A 23,556-nucleotide genomic window follows, 5' to 3' on the forward strand; every position below is an offset into this window, starting at 1 on the left:
TAAGATAGTAACTACACTTCGAAAGTACTAAATTGGCTGTGAAGCACTTTAAGCTGTCTTGAGGTCATTAATGGCATTTGTACAATGTAAGTTCCTTCTTTTCCATATTTTCAGCATAACACATTAACACAGCAGTGCCAGACATATAAAGTATTTACTTATCATAAATTCCGTAATCTCATGCTTCCTGCTCCAAGGGAATGTGGGTCAAAAATATAATTACAACTATAATCTTGACTCCCCTACCCCGTTGAATGAGTGGAATTAAAATATCTACGAACATGTAAAATGCCATCTGCGCTAACATTTAGCTGGAGAATTTATCAATTCTGCTTTATTATTTTCAAAACTTTGAAATATGAAGTAGCTTTGGTTTGACTTCAGCTTACATTTTTACTTTTTAATTATGCAAATCACTCCTGCAATAATCATTTTTCTTTTTAAATCAGCAGTAAAGACTTGCTTGCAAAGTTTACCGGAATAAATTTGTCAAGCACCTGGACAAGTTAGCGGAATGAGCACCATTTTTTTTCCCAAAGTAATGTAAAGATGTTAGATAAGTGAGATGTTTAAATTTCTGGTATAGTCAACTACACGTCAGTATAATTCTGAAAGGATTAACATATTTTGTAAATTATTTATGAATAATTCTAAAAAAACAAAAGTGTTCACATAGAATGGAATACTGATTTCAAATCTCAACTATGTGCCTCATGTGCAACCCTCAGGGAGATATGTGCCCCTGCGTGCAACTGTGGCATTGTTTTGAAAAAGATTTGAAGACAAACTCTTGACAATTGTTCAAAAAAGCTACTTTCCAAAACATCCATTATTGCTATAATACATTTTGCATTTTACAATATGAAATTGTAGAGATGAGCTTTAAAAAGAATGAATTGAAAAGACATTTAGATCTTAGTACACTTGTTTACACAAGATTGCTTATTAGCCTAAGAAAACTACATTCATGCCAGACAGAACTGTAAAGGTTCTGGGTGGTTCTGAACCTTATTTGGGTTCTTGGACAAGACAAAACAGTTGGCAGACGGTGGTGTAACAAATTAAGAGGATTTATTAAGTAACAAGGTTATGCTGAACAGCCAGGCGATAGTTTACGAGTCACACGCGGCCTTTACTCTCCAGAGCAGCTGGGACACAGGTCGACACTAGTTCTTAGTCTTACTTCTCTTTTTCTTCGGTAAAGCTTTTCCGATCTGGTCTCTTTATCTTTCTTTCAACTCCTGCCCCAGCGCTTCCATTACTATATTTGGTTAAAGTCAATCAGTTATATTATTCAAATCACAACTTATTACATAGTCTGCAGCTATAATTCAAATCACAGCTTTTTCTTAAATTGAATTACAACAAGGTTTACAATATGCAGACAACTTGATCAGTTTAAACGGTTAATTGGCAACACAATTACAATCAGAATTTAACAAGGTTTAAAGTCTGTACGGACAACCTGGCCAGCTTGAATTGTTCTGATGAAAGGTCACAGACCTGAAACGTTAACTCTGCTTCTCTCTCCACAGATGCTGCCAGACCTGCTGAGTATTTCCAGCACTTTCTGTTTTTATTTCAGCTTGAATTGTTCTCTGGTAACACAATTACTGTCAGAGGACACATACCGGCAATTAACTTTGTTTACAAAAAGCTTATACAAAACACTTATCGAAGTACATAAAATTCATAACATAAAAAGATATAAAAAGCCCACATTTCTTACAGTATGAACATGGAACGTAGAGGGGGGGGAAAAGATTACCGACTCGTGTTCATGCCTTTTTCCAATAATGCAGCAACTTCCTAATTTGCATCAAAATTTATATCTTGGTTTTTTTATAGCCCTGTCTTCTAACATTATTGCAACTCTGAGTCATTTAGGGTCCATTTTTCAGTAATTTTGCATGACAGGAAGAGTAGCCCCTCTCTGTGAATGTTGTAGAAATTAGATATTCTCATATAGATCTGTTGGCTTAGGTACAAATCCTACTGTGTTTCTCCCTTGAAAGAGCTACAGTGGAACTTTGAACATAAGCTAAACATTTCACAAGGACTGAGGCTGAAGACTGGTCCAAGTACAATTATGATGAGAAATACTTTAAAAGGTTACTGACACATTTATGAAGAAAAGTCTTGTCTGTCAGTTTATACACTTATACTGATGAACAGAGCTGGAAATCAGTCTACATAAGATGTAAAGCACTTTGCTTTTTTGTTATATAAGCAAATTATATTGAATTCTACATTATTTGAATCAAAAGCATCTTTAATGTGAAATTGAAATGTACTGTTTCTGTTGCATATCTTAACAGTTTAAAAAAAAGTTTATTTGGCCTGCTGCCATCTATCCCCAGCCTTGTGTAAATTGGCAAGTTCCTGTTCATAAGGAGCAAGCTGTTGTCTGTTGGGCATGAGAAACAGTATCTGGAGCTACCCCAAATGATACCAGCAAATTCAACTATATAATATACTTTAAAATGTTCTCATTATTTGCACACCAATGGATATCACTGTGCCTTGTAAGTACTCTACACAATAATCTTGTATGTTCACAAATGAAATGGTTATCTGGAGGCACTTTGTAATTTACAGATATTTGAAGATGTGCCTACAAATGCTGTCTGGATGAGGGAGTGTTTTAAGGAATGCTGCAGAGCTGAAGCTGGCTGAACAGTGCCTCTATGCAGGGTAACATTGATCATGTCTGCAATATAAAGACTTGCATTTAGAGAGCACCTTTCACACCCTCAGGACATCCCAAACTACTTTACAGTTGAAGGAGTGATTTTGCAGTGTAGACAGTGGAAAGTAGGAAACATGGCAGCCAATTTGCAAACAGCAAACTCACAAACAGCAACATGATAGTGACCAGATAATCTGTTTTTGAATGTTGTTGGGGGTTAAATATTGGCCAGGACACTGGGAATAATTCCCTCCTCTTCTTCGAAATAGTGCCATGGGATCTTTCACATCTGCCTGAGGGTAGATGGGGCCTCAGTTTAATGTCTCATCCGAAAGATGGCACCACCAACAGTGTAGCACTCCCTCTGTACTACACTGGAGGATCAACCTAGATTTCAGTGCTCATGCCCTGACTTGAACCCACATCTATCTGACTCGGGCAGAGTGCTACCATCTCAGTCATGACTAACGGATGTGACATGAATTATTAATCCTTAAACTAAGAAAAAACATGATTACACTCACAATGACTATTTGTCCAGTGGCCTGTATTAGGTCAGAGTGCATCTCTTTCTCCTTCCCTCATGAAGTAGTAGCTTAAATGGTACAAGATTGTGGAAATGCAGTACAGTACCCAGAGGCAGGAAACATGTTCATGTGTGGATTTCATGTTCCGACTTGCCCATAGTGAGTTTCCAATCAATGCCACGTAGCCATGAAATGATGCTGAATAGAGACTAGGTATTGTCTCACAGGGAAAATCAAAGGGTAAGTCGCCCATTGTCACTCTGAACAGCCTTGTCAGTGGTCTTGAACTTGGTCACCTGCCTGCTTTCCTCTGAATTTGGTGCATGTAGCAGGGATACAAAGAATACAGGAAAAGGGGAGTATTTTTCTTAAACAAGCACTAATGTATTGGTCTAATAGGCACAATAAGGGCTGAATTTCATGATCCTGCCACCAGGCGGCGGTCCCACTTACGACGTCAGCGGCCATACCACTCCAATTACGCGGCAAATGGCCATTTTGCATAATGGCAGTAGCTCATCCCCCCCCCCCCAAATCACGTGCCGAGGGTGGCAATGGAGATACCATTCATGGCATCTCCTGATGTTGTAGCTGGTGCTGGCAGTGTCTTTAAAAGCCTGACGAAACTGGGTCCAGTGTAGGAAGAGGGTCATTGATTGTGTTCTGGTTGTCACCAAACAGTATGCCACATCAGTGACAAAGCCATTCTAAAGACAGGGACGTCATAGCAGATTGATGGTAGATGACTAGCTGCATATGTGAATCATGTCTCCTTCATTAATACCTCAGCAAGCTGGACCAATGACAGGTTGAGTCAGTAAGACAGACAAAATATCGCCCAGGTGTTGATGAGGGGCTTGTGTTAGTAGTAGCGTGATGTTGAGACAATATTCAATTGGCAATATTCAATATCTGAATCCTTGCTCTTTCGGAAGGGGAGGGGTGGCCCATAACAGGAGGGAGGCAGTCAGGACCAGTGGTGGAGTAACCCTCCTGCATCCTTTTAAGTCAGGCCGAAGAGGAGGCACTGGAATTGGTGGGAGCCAAAGAGGACGTGTCACCTCAGACGTGCAGCTCAGGGTCCCAGCGCAAGAGTGTGATTATTGCTGATCACATAAAAATGCAATAATCATGTTGAATTAGCTCTGGTATGCTGTCCTTAATGGGAAATGTATAGCCAAACCCACACATTTTGTTTTCATTGTATCTTGCAGGTCTCCACTTGCAGGTGCCTGCAGATCCCGAGAGACTGCTAACAACCTCTGAGGATGAGGGGCACTCTGAGGATACACCATCCCACGACTCTCCTGCACCTTCCACCAGCACAGATACTGTCACCTCGGTGGGAATCCACTCGGCTTTAAAATCAGGGTCACAAGCTGATGAGAGCACTGCACATGCACCCGAGCAGCTGGCTGAGGCTGAGACAGCCGAGGCGTCTGAAAGTCAGAGGACTGTGGGTGGCCAGGCCCATGCAGAGCCCTGGGCTGATGACAAGCCTCTGGTGTCGCCAGCACAGGGCATGCTGGAGTTACAGGGAGAAGTCAGACAACATCTGGCAGAGATGCCAGAGGCTATGCATAGCCTTGAGCGAATGGTGGGTGAGTCTATCCATGCCATGACTGCTGCCATGTCCCAGGTATATGAGTGCTTGGCTTTATCCAGCAAGTGGTTGGTAACCCTCTTGGAGATCCACATTGCACAGATGAGCCATGACCTGCAAACCCTCACTTTGGCCTTGAGTTCAGATCAGTATTGGCAGGGTGAGAGAAGGACCAGGAACCTGGACTGTTTTCCTGCTCCTAGTCCTTCTCTGATGAGCAAGGAGGTACAAACCAGCCTTGAGTGGCATGAGGAGAGGATGCGCTCCACATCTGGGGTCTCCCCTCTGGGTGTTTTGAGTGTGGATACCAGTTCCTCAGCCCCACCTCCAGGGAGTCCAGATCCAGCAGCCACAACACCTGAGAGCAGTTCTGTACCAGTGCGGGAAGCCTTCAGGCAGCTGGAGCCCTCCAGGTTTCAGTCTTAGACAAGACCGCCGAAGTCATCCCAGGCCAAGGAGCATCCAGATAAGCAGCCTGCCTCCAGCCCAGCTGCTAGCGCAGAGGTTACACCATGCAGGAGCATCCGCAAATGACTTAAAAACCTACACTCACATGAGTATTCACAGGTGGCACAACCACGTCATGTTTACTTTCATTAAATGTTCTTTTGTGCCAATCATTAGCCTTCACTGGTTGAACATCAGGTTCCAACATGCCTTAATTGCGACTCTCAGAATCTCAACATAACCCTTAGAGCCTTGCTAATGTGACCAGACATCATTATCATGGCAATGTGCAGGAAGAAGTATTCGACAAATGCTGTCCCATGGACACAAGTGCACATTGTTGCTGACCTTCATTCAGGTGAGACAGATGGTATGGAGGCAGAAGACTACATGCATGATGGTCTGTATATTCGGTATTCCTATTGAGTAGATGTCGGTTATTATAAGGTTATCCCTTGTCTTCCTTGCGCATTGCTCACCATGTCTGGCCTCCATCACCATGTTGTACTTTTCCATAGTTGCTTGGCCATGTCTCTCCACGTACACTTCAGAGGATGTTTGCTCACGCACGTCTTCCTCATGTAAGGCCTACCCCCCTCTCTTGGACCCGCCTCCAGTGGAAGTGCCTCAAGGGAATCCAGAAAAACAGGGTGAATGATATCCATGCCAATTTCCCTGGGCCCTTTGGCTTCCTTCCAATGTAAAACTGAACCTGTTTGTCCAAAAATGTTTCTCAATTCTTGCTCATCTGGATGCCTGATGTGGGTCGAGAGTAATGGTTCCTGTTGGTCTAGCAGCTTTTCCGGAAATGTGAGGCTTCACACCCAGAACAATAACATTTAGGATACCCTCTACAGCCCCCTGACCCACACAACCTATATGCTTGCAGAGTTCCTGCCTTTCACACACAAGCCCCTTGCAGACCTCCCCCTGGTCACACACAAGCCCCTGGCTGAGTTCCCCCATTCACACACACTCCCCTTGTAGAGCTCCCCCTGTTCGCACACAAGCCCCTTGGATACTCAGCATTGCACCAGGTTTTGTGGCGGAAAATTCCGCGGAGATTCTCCGACGCCCACAACACTGAACCCACCTCCGACAAGAGAACAAAATTCAGCCCTAGGTGTGATTCCTATAACCCTTGAATGTTTTTGCGATACAGTACTAATAAATGAAATGTTAATAAGCAGGGGAAAGGCACACTAACACCAGAATGCAAAGAAGAGCTGCATAAGAATGCAAAGGAGAGCTGGAGCGGCACAGTGGCGCAGTTGTTAGCACCGTAGCCTCACAGCCCCAATGACCTGGGTTCAGTTCTGGGTACTGCCTGTGTGGAGTTTGCAAGTTCTCCCTGTGACTGTGTGGGTTTCCACCAGGTGCTCCGGTTTCCTCCCACAGCCAAAGACTTGCAGGTTGATGGGTAAATTGGCCATAGTGTAGGTAGGTGGTAGGAGAATAGTGGGGATGTGGTAGGGAATATGGGATTAATGTAGGATTAGTATAAATAGGTGGTTGTTGGTTGGCACAGACTCGGTGGGCCGAAGGGCCTGTTTCAGTGCTGTATCTCTCTATGGCTCTATAAGCATACCACATTCTTGGTGAAGAAAAGTATAAACCTTTAACCTCTGAATTAGTTCTTGTCTAGAGATTTTACTCCTAATATTGAGTTCTTATCGGTGTTTGAGTTACTGCATTAGTCACTAATTGTTAGGCTACCTGTAGGAATATCCTGTTTAGTTAGCAAAGCAATGAATAAACAAGCGAGTATACAGTAGCAGAAATGGTTGTGTTTAGTTTTCTTTTTAAACATTGCATTTCATTTTGGAAAACAGAGGTGAATAAATTCAAGTCACCCATTTTATAAGGGGTGGGGTTGATTTATCTCTGTCTCTCATCACTCTGCTGACTAATGAGGTTTAGTTTAGTTTAGAGATACAGCACTGAAACAGGCCCTTCGGCCCACCGAGTCTGTGCCGACCATCAACCACCCATTTATACTAATCCTAGACTAATTCCATATTCCTACCACATCCCCACCTGTCCCTATATTTCCCTACCACCTACCTATACTAGGGGGCAATTGTTAATGGCCAATTTACCTATCAACCTGCAAGTCTTTGGCATGTGGGAGGAAACCGGAGCACCCGGAGGAAACCCACGCAGACACAGGGAGAACTTGCAAACTCCACAAAGGCAGTACCCAGAATTGAACCTGGGTCGCTAGGTTGTTCCAAGTTTTTTGCCACAGCCACGTATCACTTGGATGTGGCTTTGCAGCTGAAGGACCTTGGACTGGATTCGCTATTCAGTTAAAATGATAGAAATGATGTAGAATATAACTGTATATATAATGGCAAAAGCAGGAGGCATTGTTTTGATTAGCGAGTCTGCTATGTTGTTTGGAGGTGGAAAGGAAATGTTCTTGAGATTCAAGCGACAGGAATTGTTAACCTGTTGAAAGGGAATCTCCTTTTCACTGGGTGTCAAATTCTTCAGTTCCTCCTTCACCTGTTTTAAAAATAATAATTTTATTAGAAATTTAAAATCTATTTTTGAATGCTACTCTTGAAGCTATTTAAAATGCTTAAATGTTTTGTCCATTTCAGCGGAACATGCATGAAGATAATTTTTTTTTACTGTTAATACAAACATATGAATTAGGAGCAGGAGTAGGCCACTCGGCCCTTCGAGCCTGTTCCGCCATTCAGTAAGCTCATGGCTGAACTGATTACTTCACCTTTCCAACTACCCCCAATAACCTTCCACCCCTTTGTTTATCAAGAATCTATCTACCTCTGCCTTAAAAATATTCAAAGACTCTGTTTCCACTACCTTTTGAGAAAGAGAATTCCAAAGACTCATGACCTTCTGAGAAAAAATTTCTCCTCATCTCTGTCTTAAATGGGCAACCCCTTATTTTTAAACAGTGATCCCTAGTTCTAAATTCTCCCACAAGGGGAAACATCCTTTCCACATCCACCCTGTCAAGACCCCTCAAGGTCTTATATGTTTCAATCAGGTTGCCTCTTATTCTAAATTCCAGCGGATACAAGTCTAGCCTGTCCAATCATTCCTCATAAGACAGCCTGTCCATTCCAGGTATTAATCTGGTAAACCTTCTCTGTACTGCCTCCAATGCATTTCATCCTTCCTTAAATGAGACCAGTACTGTACACAGTACTTCAGATGTGGTCTCACCAATGTCCTGTATAGCTGAAGCATAACCTCCCTACTTTTGTATTCAATTCCCCTTGCGATAAATGATAACATTCTATTAGCTTTCCTAATTACGTGCTGTACCAGCATACTAACCTTTTGCGATTCATGCACTAGGACACCCAGATCCCTCTGCATCTCAGAGCTCTGCAATCTCTCACCATTTAGATAATACGCTTCTTTTTTATTCTTCCTGCCAAAGTGGACAATTTCACACTTTCCCACATTATACTCCATTTGCCAGGTCTTTGCCCACTCACTTAACCCATCTATATTCCTTTGTAGCCTCCTTATGTCCTCTTCACAAGTTACTTTCCTACCTATCTTTGTGTCATCAGCAAATTTTGCAACCATCCCTTCGGTCCCTAAATTGTAAAAAATTGAGGCCCCAGCACAGATCCCTGTGGCATACCACTTGCCAACCAGAAAATGACCATTTATGCCTACTCTCTGTTTCCTGTTAGCTAACCAATCTTCTATCCATGCCAATATGTTACCCCTGACACCATGAGCTTTTATTTTCTGCAATAACCTTTGATGTGGCATCTTATCAAATGCCTTCTGGAAATCTATGTACAATACATTCACTGGTTCCCCTTTATCCACAGCACTTATTACTTCTTCAAAGAACTCCAATAAATTGGTTAAACGTGATTTCCCTTTCACAAAACTATGTTGATTCTGACTGATTCCTTTGAATTTTTCTAAATGTCCTGCTATAATATTTTTAATAATAGCTTCTAACATTTTCCCTAAGACAGATGTTAAGCTAACTGGCCTGTAGTTTCCTGCTTTCAGTCTCCCTCTCTTTTTGAATAAAAGAGTTACATTCGCTATTTTCCAATCTAACGAAACCTTCCCCGAATCTAGGGAATTTTGGAAGATGAAAACTAATGCAGCAACTATCTCACTAGACACTTCTTTTAACACCCAAGGATGAAATCCATCAGGACCTGGGGATATCTCAGCCCACAGCTCCAACAATTAGTTCAGTAACATTTCCCTGGTGATTGTAATTTTCTTGAGTTCCTCCCTCCCGTCCATTTCCTGACTTATAGCTAATACTGGGATGTTACTTGTATCCTTAATAGTGAAGACGGATGCAAAATATCTGTTCAATTCATCTACCGTCTCCTTATTATCCATTATTGATTCCGCAGACTCACTTTTTATAGGACCAATGCTCACTTTGTTAACTCTTTTCTTTTTTAAATATCTATAGAAACTCTTACTATCTGTCTTTATATTTCTAGCTAGCTTTCTCTCGTACTTTAATTTAAACCCTTATTTAAGTTTAAAATACTAGTCTTGGGCCCACTCTTTTCTCCCTCAAACTGAATGTAAAATTCAATCATATTATGATCGCTGCTACCAAGGGCGCCTTTACTATGAGGTAATTAATTAATCATATCTCGTGGTACAATACCAAGTCTAGTATAGCCTGCTCTCTGGTTGGCTTTAGAATGTATTGTTCCAAGAAATTATCCCAAAACATTCTATGTTACCACTACCCATCTGATTTTTCCAGTCTATATGTTGGTTAAAATCCCACATAATTATTGCTGTACCTTTCTGACAAGCTGCCATTATTTCTTCCTTTATACCCCATCCTACAGTGTAGTTAATGTTAGGTGGCCTGTACACCACTCCCACAAGTGACTCCTTGCTTTTATGATTCCTCATCTCTACCCAAACGGCTTCTACGTCCTGGTCTCCTGAACTTAGGTCATCCCTCTCCATTGCACTAATACCATCATTAATTAACAAAGCTACCCCTCCACCTTTTCCTAGCTTCCTGTCCTTCCTAAATGCTATGTACCCTTCAATATTCAGGTCCCAATCTATGTCGTCCTGCAGCCATGTCTCTGTAACGGCTATCAAATCGTATTTGTTTATTTCTCTTTGCGCTCTCAGCTTTGTATCTGAATGCACGAAGCATTCGGAATGAAATTAAATAGTTAACAGCGCAAATAGAGATGAATGGGTATGATTTTAGTGACGATTACTGAGACGTGGTTGCAGGGAAACCAGGTTTGGGAATTGAATATCCAAGGGTACTCAGTATTTCAGAAGGATAGGCAGGAAGGAAAAGGAGGAGGTGTAGCTTTGTTAGTAAAGGAAGAGATCAGTGCTGTGTGTAGTGAGAATGTAGTGAAAAATGATATAGGCACTGGAGATCAAGACATAGAATCAGTCTGGGTAGAAGTAAGAAATAGCAAGGGAAAGAACTCCCTAGTGGGAGTAATCTATAAATCCCCAAACAATAGTTCTGCAATGGGGCACAGTATAAACCAGAAAATACTGGGAGCTTGTAAGAAAGGTACAGCAATAATCATGGGTGATTTTAATATTCATATAGAGTGGATTAATCAAGTTGGCAAGGATAGACTTAGAGATTGTTTTTTGGAGCAATATGTTGTGGAACAAACCAGGGAGCAAACTATTCTAGATTTCGTATTATGTAATGAGGTAGGATTAATTAATGATCTCATAGTAAAGGATCCTCTGGGGAAGAGTGATCATAGCATGATAGAATTTCAAATTCAGTTTGAGGGCGAGAAACAGGAGTCCCACACTAGTGTTCTGGAGTTAAATAAAGGTAATTACATAGGTATGAGGACAGATTTGGCCCTAGTAGACTGGGCAGGAAGATTAAAAGGTAGGACAGTTGATGAGCAGTAGCAGATATTTAAGGAGATATTCAATTCCTCCCAACTCAAATATATTCCAGAGAGGAAGAAAGATTGTAAGAGGGGGAAAAAGCATCCATGGCTAAGCAAGGAAGTTAAGGATAACATAAAGACAAAAACTAAGGCATACCATATTGCAAAGGCCAGTGGCAGGCTGGAAGATCGGGAAACTTTTAAAGATCAACAAAGGGTTACAAAAAAAGTAATCAAAAGGTAAATTATGAAAGAAAACTAGCGCAAAATATAAAAACGGATAGCAAAAGCTTCTACAAGTATATAAAAGGGAAGAGAGTAGCTAAATTGAATGTTGGTCCCTTGGAGGACGTGACTGGAGAGTTAACAGTGGGGAACACAGAAATGGCAGAGACACTAAATCAGTATTTTGCCTCAGTTTTCACGGTGGAGGACACTAGTACCATCCCAATAGTAACAGATAATGCAGAGGTTATAGAAAGGAAGGAACTTAGAACAATCATCATCATTAGGGAAAAGGTACCGAGCAATCTACTGGGATTGAAGTCAGACAAATCCCCAGGGCCTGATGGCCTACATCCTAGGGTCTTAAAGGAAATGGCAGCAGAGATAGTGGATCCATTGGTTATAATATTCCAAAATTCCCTGGATGCAGGGAAGGTTCCAGTGCATTGGAAACATGCTAATATAATGCTCTATTCAAAAAGGGAGGGAGGCAGAAAGTAGGAAACTATAGACCAGTTAGTTTAACATCTGCCATTGGGAAATTGTTAGAATCCATTATTAAGGAAGTAATAACAGGACATTTAGAAAGTCAAAACGCAATCCATCAGAGTCAGCATGGTTTTCTGAAGGGTAAATCGTGTTTCACTAATTTGGTAGAGTTCTTCGAAGATGTAACAAGTGGATAATGGGGATCCTGTAGATGTAGTATATCTGGACTTCCAGAAGGCATTTGATAAGGTGCCGCACAAAAGACTAATACACAAGGTAAGATCACATGAGGTTATGAGCAATTTATTAGCTTGGATAGAGGATTGGCTCACCAACAGAAAACAGAGAGTCGGGATAAATGGGTCCTTTTCTGGTTGGCAAGATGTAACTAGTGGAGTGCCACAGGGTTCAGTCCTCGGGCCTTAACTATTTACAATCTATATTAATGACTTGGATGCAGGGATCGAAAGTACTATAGCCAGATTTGCAGATGACACTAAAATAGATGGGATAGTAAGTTGCAATAAAGAAATAAGAAATTTACAAATGGATATGGATAGGTTAGGGGAATGGGCCAAAATTTGGCAGATGGAGTTTAATGTGACTAAGTGTGAGGTTATCCATTTTGGTCAGAACAACAGAAAGGCAAATTATTATCTAAATGGAGAGAAACTTCAGAGTACTTCAGTGCAGAGGGATCTGGGTGTCCTTGCAGAATTGCAGAAAATTAGTATGCAGGTGCAGCAGGCATTAAGGAAGGCAAATGGAAATTTGGCACTTATTGCTAAAGGGATAGAGTATAAAAGTAGGGAAGTGTTGCTGCAACTGTACAAGGCATTAGTGAGACCGCACCTGGAGTATTGCGTACAGTTTTGGTCTCCTTACTTGAGAAGGGATGTAGTTGCATTGGAGGCAGTTCAAAGGAGGTTCACTAGATTGATTCCAGGGATGCGGGGTTTGTCTTATGAAGAGAGATTGAGCAGTTTCGGCCTTTACTCTCTAGAGTTTAGAAGAATGAGAGGAGATCTAATTGAGGTATATAAGATGACAAAGGGGATTGACAAAGTAGATGTCGAGAGTATGTTGCCTCTGGTGGGGCAATCTAGGATGAGAGGTCATAGTTTTAGGATAAGGGGTGGCAGATTTAAAACAGGGATGAGGAGAAATTACTTCTCTTAAAGGGTTGTGAGTCTATGCAATTCCCTACCCCAGAGTGCGGTGGATGCCGGGACATTGAGTAAATTTAAGGAGGAGATGGACAGAGTTTTAATTAGTAATGAGTTGAAGGGTTATGGAGAACGGGCAGGAAAGTAGAGTTGAGGCCGAGATGAGATCAGTCATGATCGTATTGAATAGCGGAGCAGGCTTGAGGAGCTGAATTGCCTACTCCTGCTCCTAGTTCTTAGGTTCTTATGTTCATCTGTTTTGTTTCGAATGCTACATGCATTCAGATACAGATCCTTTAGTTGTTTCTTTTTTATTATTTTTGTAACCTATAACCTTATCTTTTGATTTACTCTTAGATTTGTACGCTCTGTCCCTTCCTGTCAGTCTGTTTATCATTTCCCATATTAATACCTTTCTCTCTTGCCTTGCATCTACTCCTTGATTTACCATATTTTCCCAAATTTGATCCCTTGTCCCCCACTATTCAATTTAAAACCCTCTCTACTTCCCTAGTTATGCAGCTCGCTAGAACACCGGCCCCAGCAGGGTTTAGATGTAGACCATCCCAACAGATACCACTTTCCCCAGTACTGGTGCCAGTGCCCCACGAACCGGAACTCACTTCTACCACACCAGACTTTGAGCCATTTATTAATTTCTCTAATCTTATTTGCCCTATTCCAATTTGCATGTGGCTCAGGCAATCCAAAGATTATTACCTTTGAGGTTCTGCTTCTTAATTTGGTGCCTAGTTCCTAATACTGACTATGCAGAACCTCTTTCCTTGTCCTGCCTATGTCATTGGTACCTACATGGACCATGACGACTGGATCCTCCCCCTCCCACTGTAATGTCCTCTGCAGCCCTGAGCAGATGTCGCGAACCCTGGCACCGGGCAGGCAACACAGCCATCTGAACTCCTGCTGCTGCTGCAGAGAACAGCTTTATCACTAAAGTACATTCCCTTCTGTGCTAACTGGAGACTTCTCATCATATTCTGGCAACATTGCGGCACAGCTAAAGTATTAAGCACTTTCACCTCTGATTCCGAAAGTTTTGAGTTTAAGTCCCAATCCAAAACTTGAGGGCATAGTACAGTATTGGGAGTCGCTGGCACTGTCAGACATGTCCCTCTTTCAGACTTTACGTTAAACTGAGCACCTGTCTGCTTCTTCTGGCACTGTTCAGCAAGAGCAGGGGAGGTGCCCTGGTTAACATTTATTCTCAACTACTATAACCAAAACAGAACAAATGATCTGGTCATTTAAATCATTGCTGTTTGTGGAACTCTGGTGTATGCAAATTAACTGCAGCATTTGCCCAATTTACAACAGTGACTACACTTCAAAAGTCATTCATTGATTGTGAAGCACTTGTGAAGTCTTGAGGATGTGAAATATAAAGACCCTGTCAATTCAGATGCTGAGTAAAACTCTGTTCTACTCTTCCCCAACAATGCACCCTACCCCCAGCCTCAGAAGAGTACTGGTATGACGCTTATGCTTCTTCTCACAATCTTGATGTGACAGAAACCACACCAGCCAAATGGAAACATATTAATTTCATCATATGGAACATTTTTTGAATGTTTACTGGACTTTGAACATAACTTGTTTAAAAAGACCACAAGACTGAGTGGCTGAAAACATGGCTGCACATTTGCATTCTGAGAGACAATTGCCTAGAGAGACAATAGAAGTGCTCCCTGATCCAATTAGCCAGATGGGTTTTGTCAGTAGTGATGAAGAGACAATGGGAGTTATTGAATGTGTAAGAGCCAGCATACCACCAACCCCTGTAGGCAGCCAACCCCCCCCCCCCCCCCCACCCCACCCCACTGAGTGTATCTGGTAAGCTTGGAAGAATTAACAAACTTCACAGGCAATGCTGTTTCAAACAAAAAGCTAGTCACATGACTAAACTGCTGGTCAACCTGGAGTTGATTACTGTGATGCACAATTCAAAGTTTTGAGACAGATTGCAACTGAACTTCAAGAAGAGAGCACCTCTCTCTCTCTCTCTCTCTCACTCACATGCAAATTTCCAGGGACCCATGGAAGTAACGTAAGCCTCAAGACAGAAGACCCTGCAGCCTTCTGGCCCCAGCGAAACAAGTTTGAAAGTATTCACTAGGCCCCAACAAGAACTGCAAGTCTTCACTTCAATCAAAGACTTTACATCCAACCCAAAACCACTAACTGAATTCCATCAACTACTTCAAACCTTCTCCCCTGTAAATCTTTCTCCTCCTCTATCTATTTGTGTGTGTTTATCGCGTATACATGCTAGCGTGGTCACGTCGCATATTTTTAGTAGTTTTAACTGAGTTAGAGTTAATAAACTTATACCTTTCTTGTTTAAATCTGAGAAAACCTGTCTGGTTGATTTCTTTACAATTACAATTAGACAGCAGTGAGCAAGGACTCACTGAGGGGAAGCTAAAAACACTGTTTTAAAAGTTAAACCCTGTTACGACCAAACCAGGAAAAGGCTGAGAGGGGAGCCCTAGACCCCTTCCTCACCTGGTTGTAACACTGATATTTGGCAGAAGATGGGCCAGGTTTCTTTTATGGCAATATCTGATAGAAATTAACGTCCAGGCAATTCATGAATTCCTTTAAAACTCCAAAGATAGTGAGTATTTTATTCTATCAGTCTAAACTGGATTTGAGCGTGCTGTCCTAGGGTCGAATTTTTAACTACTGTGCCACGAATTACCCGAACTGCAAGCTCGAAATGAATCTAAATTGATTTTAAAGAAAGGAAATAAATATAAGCTAAATAGATTCTAGGCATACTACCACTTAATAATCAGGTTCTTATCACCTAATTACTAGGCCTGACTGCTGATAAACCATTTAGCTCTAAAGTTGAATAACAGCAAAGGTTTTCTTTATGTATTTACAGACATTTTAAAGATGTATCTTTATGACACAAGTTCCAGAGATTAACTGAGACTCCAAAGTGCAATAGCTTGAGCTGAACCCGACGAGGTATCTAGGGACACACCACAAAAAGAGGACAGAAATTATGTGTAAATAGGACAGTCACAACCAATAAATGATTCTCGTTCTTTCTCTGTCCATGATAGAGAACACAATGAGGCCAGAATTCTGAAAAATCAAACCTCAATCTGAAGACACAAGGAAACTAAATGTCAAGGAGTACTTGAGATGAATAACATAGATGCATTTATGGGGAAACTCGATAAACACATGAGGGAGAAAGGAATAGAAAGTGATACTGATAGGTTTAGATGAAGAGGAGTGGGAGAAGACTTGTGTGGCGCAAGAAACACCATGCCAGCTAAATGTGCTGTTTCTGTGCTGTACATTCTATGTAATTCTAAGTAATGTGTAACTACATTTCCCAGCAGTTCTGAGCACATTCGCACAGATATATAAGTAGGAAGGTTATGTGTTCCAGTAAATACTAACTTCTGATTTTAAAGTGTCAGGAGTTATGGACAGAACAGGAGGCAGCAACGCTTCTGCCAGCTCATTCACACATAATGCAAGAAGAAACAAAAGGAGGATACTGCAACAGTTTTATTACTAGAAGATACTGATCAAAGGAAGTGAATGTTTTTTTACCAGCAGGAAATGTTAACTAGTGCCTAACACCCACACTTTGGTACAACCTTCTTAGCAACACTTCCTATCGTGCTTTTCCACAGTATTTTGACCTGAAAATATCTTAGCCATTACTTATCAAAAACTTGTTAATATTTGGAGATTTCAATTATATTATTATTACATTGGAACTATAACTACATTGAAAATGCCAGTTTTCTTTTACATGAACTAGTGGTTTACTTATCATAACACAGAAATTATAGTTAAAATGTTAAACCAGTCCACCCCTCTCTGTGTGACTTCATTTTTTTTAACTATTTGCATTGCGAAGACTGGTGCTGCATTCGTTCTATAGCACTGTCCAGACCAATATAAACAATCAGTCAATTAACTCAGGGCTCAAATCCCCATGAATTGGATCAAATTGTTGAACAAGCCCCAGCAAATCAATGGTGTGGTGCAGAAGCTGTGTTAGAATATGGATTCACAATAACCCATTTCTACTACGTGAACTTTTGATCCAAGACACACCATCTTTCGGACAATGCTCACCTAGAGGAGAAGGGAAGGATGGTACAGAATTCACCCTGGCCACTCTGACAGACTATCTACTGGCCACTCACAGACTTGAGTGCAGGCCAGGTGTTGCCCTCAGACAAAGAATGATCCACAATGTTTGGATCACGTTGAAGTGGGGATTTTTTTTAAATGTCAATCTGTGGAATTTAGAATTTGAAATAATTATCTCTCACACTTTGGCTCAAACAGCCACTATTTGTTAAGCAAACCATGCTAGCTTTCTCAAATACAGACATGCAGAAGTGGCCAATCAGGAATCAGAAACCTTACAAACTAGCATGTACATGAAACCAATCAAATGACTAACAGAACAAAATCTATCAATTTCAGTTTTAAAATTAACAATTGATCTAGCATCAATTGACATTTGCGGAAGAAGTTCCAAACCTCGAGCACCCTTTGTGTGCAGAAATGTTTCCCAATTTCACTCCTGAAAGGTGTGACTCTAATTTTTAGAACATGCCTTCTAGTCCCAGACTCCCCCAACCAGTGGAAATAGTTTCTCTCTATCCACCCTATCTGTTCCCCTTAATATCTTGAAAACGTTAATCAAATCACGCCTTAGCCTTCTAAATTCCAGGGAATACAGCCCTAGTTTGTGTAAGCTCTCCTCGTAGTTTAACCTTTGAGTCCAGTTATCATTCTGATAAATCTACTTCCTCAAAGGCCAATATATTCTTCCTAGGGTGTGATGCCCAGAACAGGTACTCCAAGTGTGGTCTAACCAGGGCTTTGCAACAGCTGAAGCATGACTTCTACATCCTTGCATTCTAGTCCTCTAGGTAAAAAGGGCAGCATTCCATTAGACTTTTTGATAATTTTCTGTACCTATTAATGCCATTTTAATGATCTTTTGTTAACTTTTCTGTTAACAGTTTGATACAATTGAGTGGCTTTCTTGGCTGTTTTCAGAGGGTAGTTAAGATTCAACCACGTTGCTTTGGGTCTGGAGTCATATGTGGGCCAGACTGGATAAGGACAGTAGATTTCCTCCCCTGAAGGACATTAGTGAACCAGATGGATTTTTACGTCAACCTGGTAGTTTCATGATCATCATTAATGAGACTAGCATTTTATTTCAGATTTAATAATGATTTGAATTTAAATTTCTCCAGCTGCCATAATGGGATTTTAACTCATATATCCGGGGCATTATTCTGGGCCTCTGGATTACTAGTCCAGTAGCATTACCGCTATGCTACTGTCACCAAGATCTTTACATTTTGGTATGCTTTTTCGTTTAGTTCTAGGTTGTCCATGGCTATTTTGTGGGCAAGTGGCACTCTTGCCTCTTCGGGTTATAAACTGGATCTGGATCACATTAAATTTTTTTGAACATTTCCCACTGAACTCCTGTAATTTTACCCATGAACAGATTTATGTAGTGTATACAGCACAGAAATAGGCCATAGAAACAGGCCATGCTGGCATTTATGTTCCGTGCGACTCTCATCCCATCTTTCCTCATCTAAATCTATCATCATAACCCTTTATTCCATTCTCCCTCAAATGCTTCTCTAACTTCCCCTTAAATGCATCCATACTACTCACTTATACCACTCCCTGTGGTGAAGAGTTCCTCATTCTCACCACTCTTTGGGTAAAAAAGTTTCTTCTGAATTCCCTATTGGGTTTCTTGGTGACTATCTTTTATTGATGGTCTCTAGTCATGCTCTCCCCTACAAGTGGAAACATACTCTCTTTATCCACTCTATCAAAATCTTTTTCAATTTTAAAGTCCTCGATTAGATCACCTCTAAGTCGTCTTAATTTTAAGAAAGAAGGGACCCAGCCTCTTCATCCTTTCCTGAAATGCATGCCCTTGCATTTCTGGTATCATTCTGTAAATTTTCTCTGCACCCTTTCCAGTGCTTCTATATACTTGATAATATGGCAATCAAAACTGCACACAGTCCTCTCAAGTGTGGTCGAACCAAGGTTCGATACCAGTTTAGCATAACCTCCCTACTTTTCAATTCTATCCCTATAGAAATAAAGCCTAGTGCTTGTTTTGCTTCTTCTATGGACTTGTTAACCTGTGGCTCAACTTTTAATGATTGGTGTATCTTTACTTAGAGATCCTTTTGTTCCCGTACCCACCTAGACTTGCACCTTCCAAGTAATAAGTGAGTCTTCTTTCTTCCTACTAAACTGTACCACCTCACATTTATCTGTGCTGAACTTCATTTGCCAATTATTTGTCCATTCTGTAAGTTTATTAGTGTCCTCCTGTAATTTGTTGCTGTCCTCCTCAGTATTGACTATCTCCCCCCATCCGCACACCACGCCCCCCCAAATTTGATGTCATTCACAAATTTAGAAATTGTGTTTTTGATTCCAAAGTCCAAATCGGGTTAAAGTAAAAATTGTTAATAGCAGTGGTTCCAGCACTGATCCTCATGGAACACCACATCCCACCTTCTGCCACTCTGAAGAACTATCCTTTACTCCCATTCTCTGCTTTCTGTCTTGAAGCCAGCTAGTAATCCAAAAACTTTTATTCTTACTTTCAGGTGTTAAGGAACGCAAGCTCCAGCAGCTGATGGGGACTAATGCCCCTCCAGATCTTTCTTCCCCTTCACTTCCTTCTGACCCCACCCCTTCTGATCTGACCCCTTGCCGTGTATTCACTATACCCTCTGACCATCCCTCTCTGACCCTGAAAGTTCTGTAAGGAGCAAATGACTCAGTTTTATCCCCTTACACCCCCACCTCAGTGAATTTTGGGCTCGGCATGACGTTGAGCTCTTCTTCCATCGCCTTCGCCTCCATGAGCATTTCTTTGACCAGGAATCCTCCCCCCGACCAGCAGACCCATTCACCTGCCTCCAGCATTCTCCCTCTACCTGGACCCCTCCCTCTGGCCTCTTACCCGCTCTTAATCTTTTCATTGAAAACTGTCGGCGAGACATCGGCCGTCTCAGTTTCGCTGCCCCCCTCACTCACTCTAACCTGCCCCCGTCTGAACTTGCCGCACTTGATTCTCTCAGGTCAGCAGATAAGGGTAGTGCTGTTATTGTATGGCGTACCGACTTCTACCTTTGGGCGGCACAGTGGTGCAGTGGTTAGCACTGCAGCTTCACAGCTCCAGCGACCCGGGTTCAATTCTGGGTACTGCCTGTGTGGAGTTTGCAAGTTCTCCCTGTGTCTGCGTGGGTTTCCTCCGGGTGCTCCGGTTTCCTCCCATATGCCAAAGACTTGCAGGTTGATAGGTTAATTGGCCATTATACATTGCCCCTAGTATAGGTAGGTGGTAGGGAAATATAGGGACAGGTGGGGATGTGGTAGGAATATGGGATTAGTGTAGGATTAGTAGAAATGGGTGGTTGATGGTCGGCACAGACTCGGTGGGCCGAAGGGCCTGTTCCCCGGACAGCCCGCTTCTACCTCCTTCCCAAAGTCCACAAACAGGACTGTCCCAGCAGACCCATTGTTTCAGCCTGTTCCTACCCCACTGAACTTATTTATTCCTATCTTGACTCTATCTATTCTCCCCTGGTCCAGTCTCTTCCCACCTACATCCGTGACTCTTCTGATGCCCTACATCATTTTGACAATTTCCAGTTTCCTGGCCCTAACTGCCTCCTCTTCACTATGGACGTCCAATCTCTCTACACCTCCATCCCCCACCAGGACGGTTTGAGGGCTCTCCGCTTCTTCCTTGAACAGAGGCCCAACCAGTCCCCATCCACCACCACCCTCCTCTGACTGTATCGGTGCCGTTTCCGGCTCTCGCCCGGAACTAGAAAACTTTATCAACTTTGCTTCTAATTTCCACCCTTCTCTCACCTTCACATGGTCCATCTCTGACACTTCCCTTCCCTCCCTTCCTCGACTTCTCTGTCTCCATCTCCGGGGATAGGCTGTCTACTAATATTCATTATAAGTCCACCGACTCCCACAGCTACCTCGACTACACTTCTTCACACCCTGCCTCCTGTAAGGACTCCATTCCATTCTCCCCATTTCTCTGGTTCCGACACATCTGTTCTGATGATGCTACAATCCATGACAGCGCTTCTGAGATGTCTTCCTTTTTCATCAACCGAGGATTCCCCCCCACTGTTGTTGACAGGGTCCTCAACCGTGTCCGGCCCATTTCCCGCACCTCTACCCTCACCCCTTCTCCTTCCTCCCAGAACCACGACAGGGTTCCCCTTGTCCTCACTTTCCACCCCACCAGCCTCCACATCCAAAAGATCATCCTCCGCCACTTCTGCCACATCCAGCACGAAGCCACTACTAAACACATCTTCCCCTCCCTTCCCCTGTCAGCATTCTGAAGGGATCATTCCCTCCGCGACACCCTCGTCCACTCCTCCATTACCCCCACCACCCTGTCCCCTTCCCACGACACCTTCCCCTGCAATCGCAGGAGGTGTAATACCTGCCCATTTATCTCCTCTCTCCTCACTATCCAAGGCCCCAAACACTCCTTTTAGGTGAAGCAGTGACTTACTTGTACTTCTTTCAATGTAGTATACTGTACCTACTGCTCACAATGTGGTCTCCTCTACATTGGGGAGACCAAATGCAGACTGGGTGACCGTTTTGCGGAACACCTCCTCTCAGTCCATAAGCATGACCCCGAGCTTCCGGTTACTGGCCATTTCAACACTCCCCCTTGCTCTCATGCTCACATCTCTGTCCTGGGATTGCTGCAGTGTTCCAGTGAACATCAACGCAAGCTCGAGGAACAGGATCTCATTTATTGATTAGGCACACTACAGCCTGCCGGACTGAACATTGAATTCAATAATTTCAGAGCATGATGGGTGCTCCCCCCACCCCCCCACCCTCTTTTTATGTTTAGTTATTTGTTCTTTTTTTTTCTTTTATCGTTTTTATTTGGTTATTTTATTTTAGTTTTTTTTAGTTTGGTTAGTTTGTTTCTACTGTGCCTACCCACTGTTTCTGTTTTTCAATTTTTTTTAAATGTTTGTGCTTGGAGTGCTTTGTGCTTTACAGTCAATTCACACCCTCTCTGCACTAACGCTTTGTCTTTCAGCATACAATTAATATACTATTTGCCTTTGTTCCATGACTTTCTGATCAGTTATTCTCTGTGACCTTGGCCTATCAACACCTTCTCTTTTGTTATCTCTTGCCCCACCCCCGCTTTACTTGCTTAAAACCTTTTATATTTCTAATATTTGTCAGTTCTGAAGAAAGATCACTGACCTGAAACATTAACTCTGCTTCTCTCTGCACAGATGCTGCCAGACCTGCTCAGTATTTCCAGCATTTCTTGTTTTTATTTCAGATTTCAGGGGAGTGGGGAGGGAGGTAGCGGAGGGGGGGGGAAGGGAAGGGGAGGGGTTGAAAGGGCAGGGAAGTGGGGGGAGGTGGGGACAGCTGGACTGGGCCTTCCTGACCTCTTGGGAATGGCTGCAGCAGGCCTCAGAGATCTAGTGTTGTGTAGTGAGATGGGTGGCCTCAGGGCTTAGAGCAAAATGGCAAACTGGTTTTTTAAAAATAATTTCAAAAGTGTCAGCCCTTCAAATATTAAGCAATGCCTATTTCTGGGCTCGGTTTAACATCCAGTCTGAAAGACAGCACTCTGACAGTGCAGCATTCTTTCAGTATTGCAGTAGGTGCTATTCTATATCATTTTGGTATTGTCTTAGTCATAAGAATCTTAGTGGTAAGCATTTTGAACAGTAATTATTTACATATACGTTCTATGTAATTTTATCTCAGAAGTAGGCCATTAGTTTCTGGTTACCAGCCACAACTCAAAACCCCATGAGGAAGTTAGCAGCTGGCTTTACAGCAATGTTCAATCCACTTGCACTTTGACTGCTCTCTGGTTTCTAATTTTGAACAGAAACACATTTAAAATGTCACTGACCAGAACACCTGCTGACCATAACATTGGCCAGTAACAACTTCCAGTAAGGTGGTAGGGACAGGTAGAAGATTTGGTGTTTGGAAAGCAAAAGGAGAGAGGCACAGCCTAACAAATAACACCCAGAAAATTTTACAGGACTGCTGCAATTTGAAGTGATAGAAAACATATATTTGTCATTAAAATAACTAGTTTCACAGCATTCAGCAGTGATGTTAGTTTATCTGGTCTAACCAGTGTGGTGGGGAGAGGGCTCCTACCAGTTTTCTCTCTCCCTGCCACCCCACCACACTCCACTCCCCCACTGAAAAAGTTGACTTCTTGCTTGGAATTTATTCCAGAGATCTGAACCTAAATAACTAACCCAAGTGCCTATTTTCCATGTGTTAACCTTGACAGTGAGCGTCAGTTGAGTAGTCAGCTATGGCAACATCACATCTGAGTCAACCCTGTCCTCACATGACACTCACAGATATGGCCTTCCCATTAGGGATTGCTGGATAAAGATCAAAAGCCCTGGTTAACTTT

General features: G+C 42.3%; 1 protein-coding gene across 7 annotated transcripts in view; it reads right to left on the minus strand.

Moving 5' to 3' along the window:
- Window positions 1–1,056: 1,056 nt before the first annotated feature.
- Window positions 1,057–23,556, minus strand: part of dpep2 (dipeptidase 2) — a 64,459-nt gene continuing 41,959 nt past the window's right edge. The window contains exons 11-13 of one of the 7 annotated variants that reach the window (XM_068049484.1): window positions 7,718–7,774; window positions 5,746–5,892; window positions 1,057–1,261 (exon numbers count right to left, since the gene is read on the minus strand). In XM_068049484.1, coding sequence (XP_067905585.1) covers window positions 5,761–5,892; window positions 7,718–7,774 — 189 coding nt within the window. In that variant the 3' untranslated portion in view covers window positions 1,057–1,261; window positions 5,746–5,760. Of the gene's footprint in view, window positions 5,893–7,256; window positions 7,775–23,556 lie in introns of those variants that run through there. The other 6 variants (XM_068049483.1, XM_068049482.1, XM_068049487.1 and 3 more) reach the window with 6 other exon arrangements.

Source organism: Heterodontus francisci, chromosome 17 (genome assembly GCF_036365525.1).
Source record: "Heterodontus francisci isolate sHetFra1 chromosome 17, sHetFra1.hap1, whole genome shotgun sequence".
Classification (NCBI taxonomy): Eukaryota; Metazoa; Chordata; class Chondrichthyes; order Heterodontiformes; family Heterodontidae; genus Heterodontus; species Heterodontus francisci.